Below are 14006 nucleotides of genomic sequence, written 5' to 3' on the forward strand. Positions count from 1 at the left end.
CCAAACAAAAGGAATCCAAAGAGGACCACACCAAGACACATCATAATTAAAATGCCAAGAGCAAAAGACAAAGAGAGAATCTTAAAAGCAGCAAGAGAAAGAAACCCAGTTACCTACAAGGGAATACCCATACGACTGTCAGCTGATTTCTCAACAGAAACTTTGCAGGCCAGAAGGGAATGGCAAGAAATATTCAAAGTGATGAATACCAAGAACCTACAACCAAGATTACTTTATCCAGCAAAGCTATCATTCAGAACGGAAGGTCAGATAAAGAGCTTCACAGATAAGGAAAAGCTAAAGGAGTTCATCACCACCAAACCAGTATTATATGAAATGCTGAAAGGTATCCTTTAAGAAGAGGAAGAAGAAAAAAAAAAGGTAAAGATACAAATTATGAACAACAAATATGCATCTATCAACAAGTGAATCTAAGAATCAAGTGAATAAATAATCTGGTGATCATAATAGAATCAGGGACATAGAAAGGGAATGGACTGACTATTCTTGGGGGGGAAAGGGGTGTGGGAGATGCGGGAAGAGACTGGACAAAAATCGTGCACCTATGGAAGAGGACAGTGGGTGGGGAGTGAGGGCGGAGGGTGGGGCGGGAGCTGGGAGGAGGGGAGTTATGGGGGGAAAAAAAAGAGGAACAAATGTAATAATCTGAACAATAAAGATTTAATTAAAAAAAAAGAAAAAGAAAAAAAAAGAAAAAACTAAAAAAAAAGGGCTGGTAGTCAAAACTTAATATAAAATGGATTTTAAAAAATAGTGTTAGAGAACAAGAGATAATGAAATCATGAAAAAAAATGCAGAAAAAGGGTGCATTCAAATATTTTTTCCTCTGTGAAGGTATATAAGGACAATACAGAAAATGTAAACTCAAAAGAAAAGAAGTACCCACAACCCCACTATCATAACCACTATTACATTCTGCAGTAGTTATTACGCTATATTCAGATATAATTACAGTGACAGGCTTGAAGGCTATACCCCCAATGACCCTAAACCAGTGGTCGGCAAACTGCGGCTCGCGAGCCACATGCAGCTCTTTGGCCCCTTGAGTGTGGCTCTTCCACAAAATACCTGCGCATGGGCCACGAAGTTTCAATCGCACTGTACATGCACGCCCGCACGTGGTATTTTGTGGAAGAGCCACACTCAAGGGGCCAAAGAGCTGCATGTGGCTCGCGAGCCGCAGTTTGCCGACCACTGCCCTAAACCCTGGCATGTTAGAATCACTTGGGGGAACTTTCAAACATTAAGGTACTCAGGTCAGATTTCTGATCAACTAAATCAGAATCTCTGGGTGATGAGGTCCTGTGTTGAGAAACACTATATAGACATATTCTGACACGTAGGCAGGGGCCTTATCTCAAAGGTGAGTTTATTCTGAGTATCAATCACCTGGGAAAGTGGAGAGTTCCTCAGACCAGAAAGGGAATTTTTAGAGCAGTGGTTCTCAACTGCATATCAGACTTACATGGGGAGCTTAAAAAACCCAATGCCCTGGCTACTCCTCAACCAATGACTTTACAATCTCTGGGGCAGGGGTGGGCAACCTTTTTCCTGCCAAGGGCCATTTGGATACTTATAACATCATTCTCGGATCATACAAAATTATTAACTTAAAAATTAGCCTGCTCTATTTGGCCAAACATTTCATTAACTCACTCCTAATGCCTTGGCAGAGCCAGACCAAATGATTTCGCAGCCTTATACGGCCGGCCAGATGTTCCCCACCCCTGCTCTAGGTGGTGGATGAAGGCATCAGTAAATTTTTAAGCTTCTCAAGTGATTCCAGTATGTAACCTGGGCATGTGCCCTGACCGGGAATCAAACCGGCAACTCCTCTGTGTGCAGGCCAACACTCTAATCACTGAGCAACACCAGCCAGAGCTATTAAGATTTTTTACCAACCAGAAGGATGAAATTGCCATTTACTGGGGTAGGAAAGATTCTGGGAGGCAGGGGGTATGAATCAGTAGCTGGGTTTTGGACATGTTAGGTATGAGATGCCTAATACAAGTAAAGCAAGTAATTGCATAAATGAGTCTAGAGTGTGAGGAAAGAGGACTGGGCTTGAACTATAAATTTGAGAGTCATGAGATCATCTAAGTGGCTGTTGTGAGGCATAAGTAATACAGAAAGTACCTAGGATGGCATTAGCACACAATACATGCTCAATAAACACTTTCCATCGCAGCTACAGGGAACCTGCCAGGCTCCTCCGGAAACAGGAAACTATGCCTCAGGGTATAACTTGCACTGCCCCATGCATTTAGGCTTTTCACAATTTTGGTTTTCACAAGCCTTTGGGGGGTTAAACGATGTTGGTTTCAGCTTTCAGGTCTTTGTATCTTCACATGTAATTCCTTATGAAATGAGTCTGAGCCTTAAACTCCCTATGTCTGCAAATGCCCAAGGCGCCACACTGTCACAGCGGACCAGAGATTACCTGGAGTGCGGAGCACCTACCCACACCTGCAGAAACAGATGAAACCTCCGCTCAGTTAAATCGGCTCCCAGAAGGCTGACATCAGCTCAGGAAACACACGCCCGGCACCAGGGTCTGGCTCCTTCATGGCTCCAGATGGCTCTTCTCTCTGCGGGACTAATGGGCACTTTCCTGGCTCATGGGGTCATATTCCTCTTCACAACTGAGACTGAGACAGATACCCCTAGGGTTCTGTCTAGAATGTTCTGCCTCCAGATAATGGCAGGCTAACCCCATCTCTTCCTTTGATTCTGTGCTCAAATGTTACTTTCTCAGTAAGGCCTGCCCTGGCTACCCCATTTAAACTTGCACTCGCTTCTCCAGCATGCCTTTGTCCTTTGTCATAGTACTTATCATCTTCCATGATAGTGAAAACATTACTTATTTATTACATTTTGTTTATTAACTATCTTGTTCCCTGGTATATCCTCAGAGCATAGAATATGGTCTGATGCATGGCAATTGCTCAAGAAATTTGTTGAATGAATAAGGAAGTGCTTACTTTAATGTTAGGGCAGCAGCCTGTAGCCCTGAACCTTACCCCAGGTCCCTCAACTTTGAACTCTTTCAGAGAACCCAGAGCCTCCCCAGGGACCAGACCTGAACCTCCTGGAGGCATCATCCAATTGGGCTGTCCCTGAGTGCACTGAGCAGCCAGGGTGCCCACCCCCAAGGGAATACAAGATTAATTCGTAGGCTCCTAAAGGCCAGCAATACCCAACTCACCAGCCTAACGTCCTGGTTCTTCCTGTTCATTCCTTCAATTATATCCTTGTCAGTTTCCTCATCCTTAAGTCACTGCTCTCTGCTTCTTCTGTGTGGCCCACTCTCCCACTTCTCTCCCCCCTGAACCATACTCTGACTTTCCACTGTGTTCTCTGGAGCCTTGCTCTTTTACAGTGAACGTTCCTCCTACCTTCTGCTTTCACAGTAACCTTGGTATCCCTGAAAACACTGGATTCTCCACTGCCCTGTGCGATGGAGGCTGCTCCTTCTACTATTCCCCATGCACCTGAGAACCCCTTGTGAACTCCTTGTACTCCATGTAGGGTTACAAGCCACCCTATTTAAAAACAAAACAAAAACCTGTTCATTGCTCATGGCTGGTGCTCAAGAAATATTTACTAAATGAATAAGTGAGAAAATGAAATCTGGGGAATGGAACAAGAGGCAAGCTGAGGTTCAAGTCTCATTTTGGGGCTATATCCTTCCCAGTTTACCAGACACCGATAAGGGTACAGGACATGCTGAATGTCATCCTTGGGCGATTACTATTATTCCCACTTTATAGTGGGAAACTGAGGCTTAGGAGTTAAACAACTCACAGCGAGTAAGATATGGAACTGGGCTTTAAAAATTCATGTCTGACTTCACAGCCCATGTTTTTAACCTCCAAAAACCACTGCCCCCCTGAACAACAGAGCTTGCAGTTAAAAGGCAAGGTTTGTACAGCTCACTGCATCTAGGTAGCCCGACATTTTCAGTGCTCACAAGTGATTCTGTCATGCAGATATAAGCAGCAGGGACGTCTCAAAGGAAACAGAAAACGATTTATTCCACAAAGGCACGATTAAAAGAGTATCGTAAAGATAAAAAATCCAAAGCATCTATTTCTAGATTTTTTTTGAGTATCATAGGATATAGAGATATTTTAAGAGCATTTTTATATATAATAGGATCTCAAGAATAGAAAGCGCCTGAGGTGGAGAGATGATCCTCATGCAGCTATACCTGTGCTGCATTCTTAATTGGGGTCAGCCAACTATGATTTGTGGGTCAAATCCAACCCTCTATCGGTTTTTAGTATGGCCCTTGAGTTAAGAATGTCTTTTTGCTTGTGAAACTCTGATCTCATTTTACATTGATATTAAAACATTTTAACAGTGAAAAAGAAAATAATGTTTAAAAAATTTTTAATGGTTGGGGAGTATATTTCATGACATAAAAATTATATGAAATTAAAATTTCAGTGTCAATAAATAAAGTTTTATTGGAAAACAGCAATACTCATTTGCCTATATGTTGTCTATGGCTGCTTTCATGTCACAGCAGCAGAGCTGAGCACTGTAGTTGGGACAGAGACAATAAGGCCCCCCCCAAACCCTAAAATATTTACCATCTGGCTTTTTACAGTAAAAAGCTAACCAACCACTGTGACAGGTCATTTCCTCTGATTTATCTTCCAGTTCAGTAACTGCCTTCTGTTGTATCTAATCTACTGCTAAATCCTATTGCATTTTTGCCCTGGCCAGTGGCTCAGTTCATTTAAGTGTTGTCCCATACACCAAAGGGTTGCTAGGTTGGATTCCCAGTCGGGGCATATACCCAGGTTGTGGGTTCAGTCCCTGGTAGGGGTGCATATTGGAGGCAACTGATGTTTGTCACATCAGTGTCTCTCTCTCCCTCCCCCCTACCTCTCTCTCTCTAAAAAAAAAGAAATCAATAGGATTAAAAAAATAATAATAATTAATAAATAAATCACTGAGTTAATTCTGGTTACTGTGGTTTTCAACTTAGAAGTTCTTTCAAATCTAATATTTTACTTTTTATAGTTCCGTATTCCACGTATATAGCTTAATCTTGTCTTTTATTTTTTAACTATAGTACATACAGTACAATTATAGGAACTATAACTGCTTTATAAACTGTGTCTGGTAATCCCAATGTCATAAGTCTTTGGGAGTCCCTCTCTGCTCTCTCTTTCCTGGTTCTCACTAATGGAGCCTGATTCCTTGTGTGCTAGTTATTTTTTACTGTCAGCGGCTCACTTCCTTGAAAAGTTATCCGTGAGGAATTCATGTCTTTTCCCAGAAAGGTTTTGCGTTTGCTTCTGCCAGGATTTGGAGGCACTGCCAGTCTGAAACACCTTAAACTTAGAGTTCATGGATCACCTGAGGGATGAGAACTCTGGCTGTGAATGCCCCGTGTTTCGGTTCTTTTGCCTTACTGCCCTGATCCTCTCGGTGCTCTGGCAACCTTCCCTGCTGTCCTGGTCTGGGTGTGCAGGCTTAGTTCTAGGTCATCCTTATGTTGAGTCTTTTGGGATTCCAATTTAATGTCGCATGGACCAAAGATGGACATATGAAATATAACCGACCTGGAGGCTAGAATGAGGAGGTCGAACATTTCATCAGTGTTTCAAAAGAGGAGTTGAGGGAAAGTGAGGCAGAGGCAATATTTAAAGAGAAATGGCTGAATATTTTTTCAGGACATATAAATTCTTATACCTAAGAAGCTAAATAAATCCAATCAAAATAAATGAAAGCAAATTCTTACATTTGCATACTTATTCATACTTTATAGAACGCTCTCTTTTATTCCTCATTAAACCTTAGCACTAGGTACTGTTATTTACGCTTTTCATAAGGCAAAACTGGGATCAGACATCAAAAGTGAATTATCTAAGGTCCTTTAAATTAGCAGCAGGGGCAAAAGTCAAATTCAGTTCTGACCCAAGTTCAACTCATTTCCTATACTAGTACATTAGAAACGACATAGCAGAGAAGAATTTGTAAGGGTAGATCTGAATATCGCTAAGGAACCAAACCTCAAAAACAGAAACCCCCCCTCCCCTAACCGGTTTGGCTCAGTGGATAGAGCGTCGGCCTGCGGACTGAAAGGTCCCAGGTTCGATTCCGGTCAAGGGCATGTACCTTGGTTGCGGGCACATCCCCATTAGGAGGTGTGCAGGAGGCAGCTGATGGATGTTTCTCTCTCATCGATGCTGCTAACTCTCTAGCCCTCTCCCTTTCTCTCTGTAAAATATCAATAAAATATATTTTTAAAAAAACAAACAAAAACCAGAACCCCTAACTTGGAAACTTCTCCCTGGAAGCACGTAAAAACCTTTCCCACCTAACTGCGCTTTCTTCTGCAGGCAGCACTGGGCTGAGAAAGCCTTAGTAGTAAGAAAGAAAAGTCTATCTTGTACATTAAATTGTGAGTTAAATCAAACGAAGCCAAGCTGCCTCAAAGGGTTCGTGGAACCAGCCTGATACACAACAAAAAGCTACATACAGCCTACTGTATACCATCCAACGGTCAGGACAGCAGGGCACGGAGTCCCCCTAACCGCCCCCCCACCCCCCCGCCTTGCACTCTTGAAGGCAGTTTGAATACTGTAGTTACTGTATCCCACATCGCATGTCTTTTGTTCATCAGGAGTAATTACTACAACTTCCATTCTGGTGGCATTTCACTGGCTTATTAGCTTACACTTGATTTGTTTTTTGGCCCAGAGCACTAAATTAAGGCTTTTTTTAAAGTGAAGACTGACCTAGCCAGCGGCTCAGTGGGTAGAGCATCGAACCCTGCAGTCCACGGGTTCTATTCCAGTCAAGGGCACATACCTCGGTTGCAGGCTCAATCTCTGGTCCTGGTCGGGGTGTGTGCAGGAGGCAACCAATCGATGTGTCTCTTTCACACTGATGTTTCTCTCTCTCTCTCTGTAGCTCCCCCTCCCTCCACTCTCTCTCTAAAAAAAAAAAAGGAAAAATATCCTTGGGTGAGGATTAACAAAAAATTGAAATAATAAAATAAAAAAGGGAAGGCTGTGGCTTAATGAAGCCCCATTCTCCAGGGTGTTGCACGTAACTGACGTCTCTATTAGCTTGGTATAAAGAGCAGACCATTCTTCCCTCATGGCTGCCTGCACGACGTATAAAAGCTGGGACAATGACAACTCCTGAACTCACAGTACGAGGCACCAGAGCCAAGAAGCCAGATGCCAGGAAAAGAGGGCCAGATGCCAGACAATTCAGTGGGAAAACCAAAGAGCCCCAGATTCGACGTGTTAGGCAGGTGTGGTCAAGGCCTCATGCACGAGAGGAAGAGGAGGCACAGTCTGATCTTCCGTGTCTGTCTCATACAGGGAGAGGCCACAGGTATACTCAGGTGAGTAACAACAGAGAAAAGCCACCGGCAGTGTTGCAACCATGTATTGCACATCAACCACGTGAGAGGTCCTGTGCAGGGCATGGACACACATGGAGGACAGAGCCTGATCAAGGCTTCCTGATCTCGTCATCCACCTGTCACCCATCCTCACAGCCAAGTGTACAGTGCTTACTGAGCACGTAGTGAACATATGCCAGCACTGTCTAGGCGCTGGGGAGACCAAGAAGGCGAGAACAGGGGAGGATCTGGAAGGATTAGACACCAGTTACTCTGAAAGCCACTATGAATCAATTCATTTCAATTAAATCCTCATATGACAGAAGAAACCAGACTCAGAGTAGCTTGTCCCAAATCACACGGAGAGTAAATGGCAGTCTGGGATTTGAATGAAGCTTTGCCTGGCTCTGAGCCTGTGCCCTTAATAAAATAATAATCATTCCACAGTTAATTAAGTATAATGAGATAATTGGTGACGGAGGTAGAAAATTCACAGGAAACATGGAGAAAGAGATAATTTTGTATAAAAAGGAGGTCGTCTTTGAGTTTTCCTAGTGGACAAGCAAGGAAGGAAAATTTGAGGCACAGATAACAAACATATGCAAAGGCATTGGAAAACGGAGGGTATACCTGTGGGAGAACAACAGGAGGAAGACAGGGGCCTGATCACGGCTGGCTTTGCAGACCAGGCTGCAGAGCATCTTTGAGAGGCCACTGACTCCTGCTGCAACCCAATAACCCTCCAGTCTGGGAGCAGAAGCCTTTTTGGAGGCCTCCTTGTCCCTCAAACTCCTTGCAGTGGCTGCCTGTGCCAGCCAAATCTAAGGCCTCATGGACACCCACAATCCCATCCTCCGCAGGCCCCTGCAGACTCTAACGTACTCCAAAATTCTGCTGACAGACTGAGGACAGAGGCCCCTGGGAACCCAACAACCACAGGCGTTTTCTCATTCTACTCACAGTTTAGAGTCCAGCTTCAGGAGGAAGCCCAACCGATCATACTCTGAAAAAGAAAAGAAAGCAGAAAATATCACCTAAGGCAGGCCCCTGCTGACACTAGCAGACTGCATCCCCCAGACCCAGACCACGGGGACAGACAACTGCTCCAGAGAACAGATCAAATACACAGCCACAACCAAATTTATGTCACAAAACCCTCACTGACCACCTGTTCTGTGAAGGACCAGGTTCAAGCCAGATATTTACCAGGACGTCTAGGCTGACCAGTCCTCTGCTGGTTTGTGACTGCCTTCCTGTTTAAATGTAGGGCTTGAAACTTAAATTTAGAAAACCACAAAACCGGACCCCTGGAAAAGTAAGAGGGTCAGAAGTAATCTCTGCTTTCTCTAAGCTCTAAGCACAATTTTTGCTCAATCAGCACATTAACTATGGGGAGAAGATGTGGCAGCCAAGAGGTTCTCAAATCCATGTCAATGATTCTCTTCATAACAATCACAAAGAATTGATAGACCTGCCCTGGCTAGTGTGGCTCAGCTGGCTGGGCATCGTCCCATGCACTGAAAGGTTGCTGGTTCGATTCCCAGTCAGTCTGGGTTGTAGGCTCGATCCCCGATAGGGGGTGTGCAGGAAGCAGCTGATAGGTGTTTCACTCTCACACTGATGTTTCTCTCTCTCCCTCTCCCTTCCTCTCTCTCTAAACATAAATTTAAAAATCAATAAAAAAGAATTGATATATTTGATTACATGAAATAGGAAATTTAAAATAAAATCCAAAAACAAATTGATGTTTGTAAGAAATGATAAATTAATATTTTATTTAATTCTTTATGTCTTGCCTCATTTGAAAATGAAGTTGAAGTAGCTTTTAAAAAAACAACTGTATGAAGTACAGGTTTTGAAAAGAATAAATAAGGGAACCAAAACGTAAATAAGCATAGGAAAAATAATAAAATGCAGCCAGGACAAAAATACCCAAAGTGGATGTGCTGAGGTCCTCTGTGCTTGCCAGAGGAGGATTAAAGATCTGTTCCCCCAGATTTCTCACAGCTAAAACGAAATGCAAAGAATTGATACAAATGGTTTACAGTGTCCACAAATAAACCTGGAGAATCAGTTATTCCTGATACTAAGACTTGAAGGAATCCCGCTGTGTTCCCAAAAATATTGGTAGACGGAAAATACAGGAAGTGTCACAGAACCGTTTCTTATAACTTTGTTCAATGATTGCAGTGAGAGAGAGAGAGAGAGAGAGAGAGAGAGAGAGAGAGAGAGAGTGTGTGTGTGTAGAATGGCTTCACCAAAATAAGGGTTCTATGAATGCGGTTCTCAGCTGGCCTAGCTTCATATGAGGATAAAACAGAACACTTAAGACCAAACAACCACATGGAAAAGACTAGGCAGCAAGGCCTCGAGGAACTCAGACTTCAGTAAGCAATGAATGAGCACACAGGACAGTCCCACCTACTGGCAAGTCCCTCCCCGGAGTCATTCTGCAACCCGGGTTACGGCCACACTTGTGTGCTTTCATAAGCAGCTAAGCTGTGGTGAGAGAATAATTCCTCTTCTTAAAACTGAAGATCCCGACTAGGACACACAACTCAACAGAAGGCCTGCCTCCCAAGAGCACAGACTTGGCAAATGAAATCCTTTCCTCAAAATAGTTCTGGTTTTGCGCTAAATCAGATAAATGGATTAGAGGCTTAGCTCAATAATAATCAGAACTTAAACTAAACTAAAAACAAAAGAAGGTTTCAATTGAAAAACTAAACTAAAAACAAAATTTTCAAAAAAGTTAGTTTCCAAAGTTTAACAGTCTCAACAATCCTGTTGTATCATCCCCTGGAAAAGAAAACTTCATTAACTTGCCAAACACCTGTCGCTTTCCCCCTAGGTAGTCATAACCTTGTGGCAACTGTCCTGCTGTTGTTCCTCAGACCCGAGTGTTGACTCCCTTGGACCCGCTGGATGTAGGATGAATCCACACTTCGGCTGATTCCTTCCAGAAAGGCCAGAGAATGTTTTCTCCCTGTTGCAAACTCAAATGTCAGGGGGCAAGGAAGAACATGAGATAAACAAGGGAAGCTGGAGAATGTAATACCATCCCATAGCAGCTCACATTATTTATTTTGGTTGAATTAAAAACAAATTGTTGAAATGTCTTATTTTTAACCACATATTTTCTGTATGGTAATCATATTGATGGTTTAGTTTGCCATGGCATCTTTTTTTTTTTTTAAATATATTTTTATTGATTAAGATATTACATATGTGTCCTTGTCCCCACGTTACCCTCTACCCCCCCCTCCCCCCCGTTGTCCGTGTCCATTGGTTAGGCCTATATGCCTGCATGTAAGTCCTTTGGTTGATCTTTCCCCCTTACCCCCACCCTCCCCTACCCTCCCTCCAAAGCCCGACAGTCCAATCAATGCCTCTCCGTCTCTGGATCAGTCCTTGTTCATCAGTTTATGTTGTTCATTATATTCCACAAATGAGTGAGATCATGTGGTATTTATCCGCTCTCCAGTTCCATCCATGCTGTGGCAAATGGTAAGAGTTCCTTTTTCTTCTTCCTCTTCTTAAAGAATACCTTTCAGCATTTCATATAATGCTGGTTTGGTGGTGATGAACTCCTTTAGCTTTTTCTCATCCGTGAAGCTCTTTCTCTGACCTTCTATTCTGAATGATAGCTTTGCTGGATAAAGTAATCTTGGTTGCAGGTTTATGCTATTCATCACTTTGAATATTTCTTGCCACTCTCTTCTGGCCTGCATGGTTTCTGTTGAGAAATCAGCTGACAGTTGTATGGGTACTCCCTTGTAGGTAACTGACTGTCTTTCTCTTGCTGCTTTTAAGATTCTCTCTTTGTCTTTTGCTCTTGGCATTTTAATTATGATGTGTCTTGGTGTGGTCCTCTTTGGATTCCTTTTGTTTGGGGTTCTCTGCGCTTCCTGGACTTGGAAGTCTATTTCTTTCACCAGGTGGGGGAAGTTTTCTGTCATTATTTCTTCAAATAGGTTTTTAATATCTTGCCCTCTCTCTTCTTCTGGTACCCCTATAATTCGGATGTTGGTGCGCTTGAAGTTGTCCCAGAGGCTCCTTACACTATCTTCATATTTTTGGAATCTCTTTTCTTTTTTCTTTTTCAGTTGGGTATTTTTTGTTTCTTTGTATTTCAAATCTTTGACTTGATTTTTGGGATCCTCTTGTCTGCTGTTGGATCTCCGTAGATTATTCTTTATTTCAGTCAGTGTATGCTTAATTTCTAGTTGGTCCTTTTTCATGTCCTCCATGGTCTCACTGTACTTATTGAGGGACTCATTAAATTTATCAGCGGTTTCCATAAAATTCTTGAAAAACCTTATAAACGTGGCCTTGAACTCTATATCCAGTCGTTTGCTTTCCTCCATTTCTGCCATTTGTGACCTGTTTCTTTGTCTCCGCATTTTGGCTGCTTCCCTGTGTTGATAGAGTGGCTTTGTGTGCTAGGTGTCCTGTAGGGCCCAGTGGCTCAGCCTCCCCAGTTACCTGAGGTGGACACTCTTGGTGCACCCCCTCGTGGGCTTTGTGCACAGTCTTGTTGTAGCTATGCCTTGGTTGTTGTAGGATCACTGGGAGGAATCGACCTCCAGGGCAATTGGCAGCGAGAATCAGCTGTGTCTGCAGTGGGAGAACTTCTGTGCTGGAGACACCCTTCTGGGGCAAGACTTGCTTCAGTGGGGCTTTGGTGCTCACTGAGACTGCACCCTGAGTGTGTCCCTTATGGATCTACGAAGAGAGCTGCAGATTCCCCTTCCTTTTTTTTTTTTTTTTTTTGGAGTTTGGAAGTGCCCTGATGATGCTCACCTGTGTAGCAATGCAAGCCGCTGTGGGGCCTTGGGCCTTCTCCTGGAAGCTCTGGGTCTATCTGGCCCAGCTGTGGTTAGGTAATTACAGGTTGCAAATGGCCGGGGCATTCATATGCAAAAGCCTCTGCCGCAGCCTGGGCGGGGCGGGGTCTCAAGAAATCAAAGGGCGGAGAAAGCAGCTATGGCGGAGCCTCAGTCCCGCCCTAAGGAGTCACGAGTCCCAGTGTCCCGGCAATGGCTGCAAGCACCTCTGAGGGAAAGCTGCTCTCAAGCTCGCCCGCTGCTAGACAGTCCAGTGTCTCCCCGTATGAGTCCTGGGTCCCCAGAGACTTCCCGGAACCGGATTTCAGAGCCGTCGGGAGCTTGTGTCTCCCTCCGGATTCAAAAAGACAGCCGCGTCCTCAGGTGCCAGACCCTTTCCGCGCGCGAGCCCCCGTACCTCTGCACTCCACCTCCGCAGCTCCTCCCGCTCGCAGTGTGCTTTTCTTTCCTTCTAGTTGTAGAATTTACACTCAGCCAGCCCTCCTGTAGTTCTGGATGGTGTCCACCTTGTGTTTTTGATGCATTTATCGATTGTTGTGGGAAGCAGCAATTTCCCGGTGTTTATCTATGCCGCCATCTTAGTTTCTCACCTGCCATGGCATCTTAAGTTGTGTTTTACACACACACACACACACACACACACACACACACACACACACAAATTGCAAAGTGTTCTTACGTGTTTAATATGCATTCTTTTTAAAAAATATATATTTTATTGATTTTTTACAGAGAGGAATAGAGAGTTAGAAACATTGATGAGAGAGAAACATCAATCAGCTGCCTCCTGCACACTCCCCACTGGATATGCACCCGCATCCAAGGTACACGCCCTTGACCGGAATCGAACCTGGGACCCTTGAGTCCGCAGGCTGATGCTCTATCCACTGAGCCAAACCGGTCAGGGCTAATATGCGTTCTTTAAGAAATTATGTCCCCTCCTGTTTTCTCTCTTTTGTTAAGAGACATGATGACCAGAAATATTTCATTTATTCTTTAATTTAAGAAAAAGTATCTGTGTGGCTCAATGATGATAAATGGGGACTGACACTGGCTTCAGCCAAGGGGGAAGGGCGTCCATTTGGAGACCGCACGCCTTGTCTAAGGGGCAGCCTCCGCCAGCTCCAGCTAACAGCGGACTGTGCCAGGCGGGCCCAGCAATGCCACATCTTCTGATTTTTTCAAAGCCAAGAATCTGGATCTTTTAAGATAAAATCTCTCTGTTTGTAAATATTGGCAACAGATGTGAGGGGAATTGAAAAGATTACGAGGCTGAGAATATGTGCATGGGCAGAACACAGCCAGCAGGCTAACGACTGACATACTCTGTCCTAGGCGGGCAGCTCACCAGGGCTGGAAGCACTTCTCTTTTGTGGCTGCACACAGTACCTGGTCAGTAAATATCTGCTGACTGTTATCAGGATTATTTGGTCACAATGTTCATAAAACAAAATCCAATTACTCTACCCAAATGCCAAAAAGAAAAGTTTCAGCCAAGCCTCTAGAACAGTAAGTTTCAGACACTACAGTAGGGTGCTAGACTAAGATGCAAATTTTCAAAGGAAATATCTGAATACTTGTTATACAATTCCAAAGGCCCTCCCCACATCAAGTATAAAAGTAACTGGTTGTGAGGTTAAGGGAGAACGGATTTGAAGACTTTCTTTGGAGAGAGCAGTATTATGAACACCATCTCTCTTAAGGGGCAGAACGGGTAGTACATACATGTGTCAGCCAAGCCTGGTGAGGGAAGCAGAACATAACCA

The 14006-nt window shown here is 43.8% G+C and overlaps 1 protein-coding gene across 3 annotated transcripts in view; it reads right to left on the reverse strand.

Annotated features, from left to right (window-relative positions):
• Positions 1–14006, reverse strand: part of ST3GAL3 (ST3 beta-galactoside alpha-2,3-sialyltransferase 3) — a 182264-nt gene that overhangs the window by 86115 nt on the left and 82143 nt on the right. For all 3 annotated transcript variants that reach the window (XM_036347768.1, XM_036347769.1, XM_036347767.1), the window contains one exon: positions 8354–8396. In XM_036347768.1, the coding sequence (XP_036203661.1) occupies positions 8354–8396 (43 nt within the window). The remainder of the gene's footprint in view (positions 1–8353; positions 8397–14006) is intronic.

The sequence above is a fragment of the Myotis myotis genome, unplaced genomic scaffold (genome assembly GCF_014108235.1).
Source record: "Myotis myotis isolate mMyoMyo1 unplaced genomic scaffold, mMyoMyo1.p scaffold_m19_p_2, whole genome shotgun sequence".
NCBI lineage: Eukaryota > Metazoa > Chordata > Mammalia > Chiroptera > Vespertilionidae > Myotis > Myotis myotis.